This window comes from Glossina fuscipes, unplaced genomic scaffold (assembly GCF_014805625.2).
Source record: "Glossina fuscipes isolate IAEA_lab_2018 unplaced genomic scaffold, Yale_Gfus_2 102760, whole genome shotgun sequence".
In the NCBI taxonomy this organism is placed as follows: Eukaryota; Metazoa; Arthropoda; class Insecta; order Diptera; family Glossinidae; genus Glossina; species Glossina fuscipes.
The window spans coordinates 1,991-9,951 of record NW_024005485.1 but is presented as its reverse complement, the minus strand read 5'-3'; the positions used below and the strand labels follow the sequence as shown (position 1 = coordinate 9,951).

The following is a 7,961-nucleotide window of genomic DNA, read 5'->3' as shown; positions in this document are numbered from 1 at the left end:
GACCAACGCCACTGGGGCAGGTTCAATCCTGAAATTACCCTCGCCCTCAACATCGCGACTTCGGTCGCTATAGGCTACTCAGCAGAATATTTAAATTTCGGAAGAGAACCCCGGCTACCTAACACGCTGTTTGGCGAACGAATTATGGGAACCGGAGACATAGACGAAACACTCAAGGAAAAAGAAGCAAAGGTTGAGGAAACTTCTCAAACTCGTCTGAGATTGTGGTGCGTTTCATTGCAATACGCATAATAGAGCTAACATGCAAGCCGTATTACGACGGAGAGCCGATGTGTATTGATAATGAACTAACTGTCGTTCAAACTAAAACTCTTACTGGCTTTTTTTTTTTAAATTTATCATTTTATTCAAATTTTTTTTATTCACTCTAATGTAATTCAGAGCGAAGATTTCCATTACAGAAGAATAATGTGTTAAATTAACGTCTTATGCCCCCGCGACCAAATGACTTTGGTACGGAGCTCGATGATGATGGAGAGTTGCATGTACGTCTAGGATCAGAAGGAGCAAAATGTGATGGGTGCCCATATTTCTTAGATTTTCGGGATACGGTTCTGCCCCTATTAACCGTATAATACGATCCGTCTGCACTGTAGACATTTTCGACGACGGGAATTAGATCGGACCCATTACCGCTACTAAATCTACGGTTTCTTATCATAGGAGATTGCACATGTTCAATTGTGGCTGGAACGGAACCAGCCTGGATTTGTGCACATTTATAAACGTGCAACATACGTTTTACTCGATACATGTTCATAGCATCAGTAGGGCTCGGTTCTCTGAGTAATTCGGCGAAGTCATGCAAAGCCATCAATTGACTGTCATTGAAGCTGCGTATTATAGATATAATGGGTAAATCGTCTAAAGACGTTCCCTGGGTTGTTTGTGTAGCCATGTTGGCAGTGAGTGGAACAGCTTGGGCTGCTATATCGTAAGTTAAAACTTTTGATTCATTTCTTGGAACATTGATATCGTCATCAGTTTGAGTGCTAACATTATTAAGCAATGTGAGGCTACCGCCGGCCGCTTTCATCTCTGCATTCTTTTGTGTTTCGGTTTTTAGTTTTTGGAGTTTGCGTGGTAACTTAATAGATTTTGATTTAATAACAAGGCTGTAAATATCGTAACATAGTATACGGCAGGTGTAGGCAATTTTTGGAGGTAAAGCTTCCAAGCCCCATTCAAGCATATTGAAACTCGTTGCATATGAACTAAATTTATAGCTCACATTGTTCACAGTATGCAAGGGCGAGCGATGCTCATAGAATTTTTTATTACCAAAAGAAGGACCACTTGGTAGCTTCCGGACAGTAGGCGTGAAAATGAATTCTCCTTCGAAATACTTCTGCGTTTCAGTAGAATATTTTGTAAAGCTATCTAAAGCCGCAGAAACGCGAAAAATGGCTAAGTAAGGATAAAGTTGAAATAAACAGTAAAATATTGTAAATTTATCGTTCTTTACCTCTATCAAGTTTTTCTTTACGAGATAAAGTTGTCACATTTTCGTGAAACTCTTCGCCAGCTCTCGGTTTCTTCACTAAATGTAAAGATATTAATATTTATATTCGTACTTCGCCTGCAGCTCTATTTATATGTATTTTGCTCCATACTTACATATTATGGGTTTGAAAGCCATAGCGTTTGGACTTGAATCGTCGGCACCACACAGAAATTTAGGTGCTAAGGGGCTCGAAGTCGCTGATAAGTGTAAGGAATTCTTTCTATATAAACTGCCGTGAGTCGAAGAAGCGGCTGGTAAAATCGGACGTCTCTTTTCCGATGGCGAATCGCTGACTTCAGTTTTGCGAAATTCTCTTTCCGAAGAATGTGACCGTTTACGCGATCTCTTTCTAGATTTTTCATGCTTTTTACTCTGCTTGTCCTTGCGTGTGAGTTGTTTTAATTCTTCAAGTTTTTGAGAATATTTGACCTCAAGTTCTTCATTTATAGCCACTTCTACGCGCTCTTTTACTTGATCTATCAGTATATCGTCGAAAAAGCTTTCAGGTATGGGCTCAATTTTAGTTGAAGTTTTATTTTGATTGTTTTCTGGTATAAGTTTGATAGCCTCCCCTATTTCATCAGCATCTTCCAGTAAATCATCCAAAAATCCATCTGGTATGTGCTCACTATTCCCCGTAGGGGAATCCAACTTTGAACAAAATTCACTGTTAGCTTTTATTCGTGTAAGTGACGGCGACTGTTTCCCAAACATGGCATTGCTTGGGAAGTTATTCGAAGTATCAGCAGGCCCTTGCTCTTCTTCAGTATCTGTATATTCGCCCTCCTCAACTCCTGTTTCCAATTTTATTATGGACGCGTAATCGCAAGCATTACCCAATTGAGATAGCTCTTCCTTATTTCGGGCATTATCTAGCATATGCCTTCCACTTCCCCGAGGCTCATCGTTGGTCGCACTTATGAAATCTTTAGGTTCAGTTTTTGCTTTGACATTATCTGAATGAGTAAAATTGAATTGCAGTTGTAATATGGAGCTTTAGACATTACCTAATTGTTGGTTTACAGCATTTCCCGCAATCTCGTTATAAGCGCCTGTATTTTCTGCTAAGCTTTCGAGAGGATTTTGTCCCTGATTTGCTGCTCTTATATGCATTTCTTTGCCACTGGCCGTTTGTTCGATAATTCCAGCAGCGCTCTCGCCATCTACCATGTCATTCTGTTGCCTGGATTCTTTATACAATGTATTTTCAAGTTCTCTTGAAAATTTTTTTTTTTTATTTAACAATTCAGCCATATTAGCTGGAGATTATTATATTTTTTTTTTTTGGTATGTTGAATGGATATGGACTAAGCCAATAAATTTGTGGTTTATATGTCCAGATAATAAACTATCGTAATTTTTGGTCACAATTATGTACAAAAAGTGACAAAAAAAAAGCGGCCGTAATAACTGCAGCCAGCATGTTAAATGTCATTGTGTATGTATGTGTAATTGTGCTTGTTGAGTTCTTGAAAGTTAAACAGTGTTGCAAACTTTGGCTGAAAACGACAAGCAATGCTATGGTAATAGAAAATTATTAAACGCAAAAACGAAAGAAAAAAAAGGAAAGAAGAGGAAAAAAAAAATTCTAAAAGGATAAATTAGCTTTTCTAATAAAGCAAGTTAGTTCCCCGAGATGACGTACATTTTTTGCTGCAAATAGATCGAGGAGACAGCCATATAACTTGAAGAAGCTAAAGGAATCTCTAATGCCATCAAGCCTGTGACATCTGAAGATTAGATGCTCAGCAGACTCAACAATATTGCAAACTTCACAAACATCACATGGTATAGCGCGAATCGTTTTTAAATTCAAGGTGATTTGGATAATTTTGTTGCATGGTGCTCTTTGAATCTGCTGAAACTAAATCTGAGTAAATGTAAGAAGCTTTCATTCTCAAGAAGAAAGTCATTCATTACTCAGTATTTCATAGATTCGCATAAGTTGGAGGATGTCGATTCGATCACAGATTTAGGCGTTCTATTTGACCATAGGTTACGTTTTAACTTGCATATTGAGCTCACGATTAGCAAAGCTAGGTCCGCGCTTGGTTTTATAAAAAGGTGGTCCAAAGAGCTTGATGATCCCTACATTATGAAAAGGCTGTACATGTGTTTGGTTAGACCCATACTCGAGTATGCCTCAGTTGTGTGGTCTCCTTCATATAGGTGCTACGTAGATTCAATCGAATCTGTTCAAAAGCAATTCTTGCTGTTTGCCCTTAGAAATTTGGGTTGGGATCCGGTTGCCTCTCTTCGTCCGTATGAAAATAGGTTGCTTTTGCTGTCCCTACCGTCTCTTGAGAAACGTAGATTTGTTCTTGGCGTTTCCTTTCTAATTAAAGTAATAAATGGTGCCATTGACTCGCCTTCATTACTTGGTGAAATAAGCTTTAATGTCCCTAACCGCTTCTCCAGGCACTTTATCTTGGTTAAGCTTAGTCAGTGTAAGTTTAATTATGAGCTGTTCAATCCGCTCAGAGTCGTTTGCAAGAACCTAAATGACGTCTACCACTTATTCTCGTTATCGGACTCTATAAAGTCCATTAAAGCAACATTGCTTAATACGCGCGATTTACCTATGTCGTATTTAAATTAGCTTTTATTCTAAAAAATCGTTACGTTTCGAAAATGAATTATTGACAATTTATTATCTGTTGCCGGGCTTATGCATGTTTGCGATGGTTTAGGGGTTCATTTGCAATTTGGTCCTGTACCGGTTCTAAGTGTGTCCCTATGCTGATAGTGTACATGCTTTTTTTTCTTTTTCTTTTTTTTCTTCTTATTTGTTTTATTATACTTCTACTAAATTTTATTATTAATTAATATAAGTTTTGCATTAAGAGCCAATTGAACTCGACTGTTATTTGTTTAGTTGAGTTTCTAGTATAAGTAGAATAAATAAATAAATAAATAAACTTTGTCATAAGTATGACCACTCATGAGTCTATAAAGAATTTTGATTTCCCAGGAATTAAAAGAAGATACAGAAAAGGGTTTGAATTGAAATGTGGGATTTAATTTACAGAAAAGGCGATTGGATTTAACGAGCGCGATTTCTTTAAATTCGTCGTTTAGCTGTTGAAGGATGTGGTTGCGAATTGCCCGAAATGCTTCATTGGGAGTGTATTTGATGGACAAAATTGTCCCATCAACACGAGCTCTCCCTGCATGAAAGTCGGCTTTTACATTAAAAAAAAGGCGTAGTGGCCAGGTACCCAAACGAGGTGAAAGTCATCCACTTGAGATTCATGCAACATCTTGTGAATATCAAACACATATTGATTTTCTGCATCTCTTTTATTTATTAGAAATAGAGCTGACCTGCTGTCAGAAAAAATAACAAACCTTCTGACACCATCGGAAATAGCAACCTTAATAGCATGTCGATTGGCGAGCAACACAATAAAAGTCGAGGAAAGTTACTCTTCCACTTTAACTCGATGTTCTGTTTCAGATAGATGTTTCACGACCGAGAAGCCAGATACATTATGTCCGACGGAACCGTCGGTGGCATATATGTCGTAGCCGTTGTTGTAATAAAAAAGGAGCTTTTCTTAGCATAACAACCTCATACAAGAGAACTTGAATTTTTGTTTGGAGGTAGAGATCGATTCGAGAATGTTCATGAAGACTCTTCATTTGCTTTTAATGAAATTCAGGGGAGGAACTGAATCTAGCTTATCAAAAATATTTTGATAGCAAAAAGTATAGCTGCAAGTGACAGTATCACTGCGAGATATAATTTCCTGAAAAAAGGAAGGATTTATCGTCTTGACTTTAATTAACTCTTTGGCAGTGCAAAAAAGGGCTCTTTCGGAAACCGGCCATTCACCAGATATGACATTGAGAATATGTTGAGGAATTGAGGGGGTCAGTCCAGTACAACGCTTCCACATTCGGTTTTCAAATGCTTGTATACGTTTCTCAATATATTTTGGGAAATTGCAACTTGTGGAATGTCCAAATTCAATTTTGGACCTGACTAGAGATTTGTAAACGGTCAAAGCGTTTTTGGGAGGCAAACCTGCCTAAGAAGTCTGATTTCACGTTTAGAACCTTTGGCAAAATAAATACTGTTTGTCTTGCTGGGGTTAAAATATAAATTAAGATCAGCGCATGCATCGAAAAACAAGTTCGCTTTTATTGAGAGGTTATTGACAGCTGCTGAAAAAGATGAGTCCGCAGATACAATTTGAAAATTATCTGCATATTGAAAAATATGAGTTTTGTCATCTTGAAGATCATGCAAAGAAGCTGCGTATAAATTGAAGAGTATGGGGCTTAAACAACTGCCTTGTGGGATACCACCATATATTTCAACTTTTTCGGTACCCATCACCAACGCACGTTTGGATAAAAAATTAAGTATCCACAGCCGCATTTGAACAGGAATCGAAAAGTTTAAGAGAATTTTACCAAGCTTAATCAAGTTGACACAGTCATAGGTTTTGCTGATGTCCAGGGAGAGCATGACAACCATTTTCCCGGCGTTTTTTAAGCTGGTTATGGGAAAACACAGTTCATTAACGCACATATTCGTAGATTTGCGTTTTTGATAGACGTAAGAACGAGCTGGAATAATGTTCTCTGTTTTCAGGAAAGCAGTTAGTCTCTCCTTAACCATGATGTTGATAGTCTTTATGAATACAGATATCAGTGAAATTGGTCTGAAGCTACTTAAATCATTTAAGTCTTTACCTGGCTTGGGAATGGGAACTATTTTGATGCAATGCAAATCAGAGGGTATAAAGTTGGTGGACCAACAGTTGTTAATTGCATGCAAAAGAATGCTAAAGCTTCCTCTAGACAGAGCTCCGAGCATGTCATACTTGACTCCATCACAACCTGCAGCAGTAGTTCTCTTTCTGGAATGTAAAACATACATTAGCTCATGCAATGAAAAGGGTGTGTTACTGAGACTACTAAAAGGAATTGAAGGCATTGTAATCGGATTGACAATTGGAATGTAGCTCTTGAGCATATCTAAGTATTTTTTATTAACATGGTCATTCCATACAGCACAACCGCTAAATTTTCGACTAGAATGTCGATGACCATTGATATACTTCCAGAAAGAACTTGGGTTGCCGTTACCACATAAATCTTTAATCGCGATAGCTCTATGTGTCCTTTTCGCCTTTCTAACTGCAGACCTCCATTCTTTCAGTGTTTTCATATATTCAATGTAGTTGGCTGGATTGGCATATTTACTCATTTTTTTTCTTGCAGCTTGGTATTTGCGGAAAAGTGTTGACAGGGAAGAGTTCCACCAATGTTTAGGTGTGAAGGACTCAATGTCAGGAAAGTTGGCTCTAGCAGACCTGATCACAGACTGAAAGGCACTTTGAATTGATGATAAATCAGAAGGAAGATTAACTTTAGACAGACGGTCCATAAGGAAGTTGCGGAACTGTCACAACTGTGGAATAAAATGGGGGAGTGCTGACTTTTGCCAATGGAAACAATGGACGTGTTCCAGTTGAAAGATAAAATAGTTGAATTCGAGAAAGTTAGATCCAAGACACTGCTCGCCATGCGACCGCTTCGGTTACAGTGAAAGGTAGTATTGCCATTATTTAAGACACTGAAACTGCTGGAATTGATGGCATTTGCAAGGATCTTGCCTTTGTTGGTCGAGACTTGATCACCATACAGGCGATGTCTTGCATTGAAATCTCCAGCTAGAATCACATTTTGTTCACCGTCAAGAAAGCCGCATAATCTTTGAATCTCATCACGAAAGGTTTGCACATCGAGACTGAGTGGAAAGTAGCATGATGCTATAAAAAGATTCGGTTTCAGGTTCATGGTTTTGATGATGATAATGTCAACAGCAGAATTATAGGAAATACGTCTGAAATTGACACCTTTCTTAACTATATACTAAATATATACTAACACCACCATAGCCATCATTTCGGCATTTTGTGGCTGAGGCATAATTCGAAACTTTAACTTCGAAACAATTTTCATCTTTCAGAAAAACATCACTTAAGATGCAGAAATCAATCTTGTTTGAGTTTAAGTAAAAATCCAGAAAAGATAGTTTACGTCGGACACTTTTAATATTATATTGTAAAAAGGATATCATGTTAAAACTTGAGAAAGAACCCCACCGAATTTCCTCGTAGTACTGGGTGGTTGAACGGGGCAAGAAATGGCACAGACAAACATTTTTTCTTCAAATTCTTTAATAAGATTATGAGGGATCATCGGACGGATACTTTCTTCAATCGCGAGAATTAATTTTTCAAGTTCTAAGGACCGCAAATAGTTGTTTGAAATTATTGGTCGCCGAAGACTTGTTCCAGACGACTTGGGGGGTTTATTGGGAGAAGGCTTGGTGGGTGAACTGAGAGGAGATTTGGAAGGAACCGATTTCCTTTTGACGACAGCATTATATTTGTTTTTAGTTAAAATTTTTGTGGCGTTT

General features: G+C 38.0%; 1 protein-coding gene across 1 annotated transcript; it reads right to left on the bottom strand.

Moving 5' to 3' along the window:
- Positions 1-424: 424 nt before the first annotated feature.
- On the bottom strand, positions 425-2,815 carry LOC119644253. The gene is made up of 4 exons (XM_038043787.1): positions 2,533-2,815; positions 1,639-2,481; positions 1,487-1,561; positions 425-1,428 (listed from the first exon to the last, which is right to left on the bottom strand). Exons 1-4 carry the CDS (start codon positions 2,777-2,779, stop codon positions 440-442), a joined length of 2,154 nt encoding a protein of 717 aa, XP_037899715.1. The 5' UTR covers positions 2,780-2,815; the 3' UTR covers positions 425-439.
- Positions 2,816-7,961: the final 5,146 nt, after the last annotated feature.

Coding starts and splice junctions, on each gene's coding strand:
- LOC119644253 (XM_038043787.1), bottom strand. CDS start 2,779: ATGGCTGAATTGTTAAATAAAAAAAAAAAATTTTCAAGAGAACTTGAA. Junction 1,562..1,638: donor GGCTTTCAAACCCATAATAT/GTAAGTATGGAG, acceptor CTTTACATTTAG/TGAAGAAACCGAGAGCTGGC. Junction 1,429..1,486: donor TAAAGAAAAACTTGATAGAG/GTAAAGAACGAT, acceptor ATCCTTACTTAG/CCATTTTTCGCGTTTCTGCG.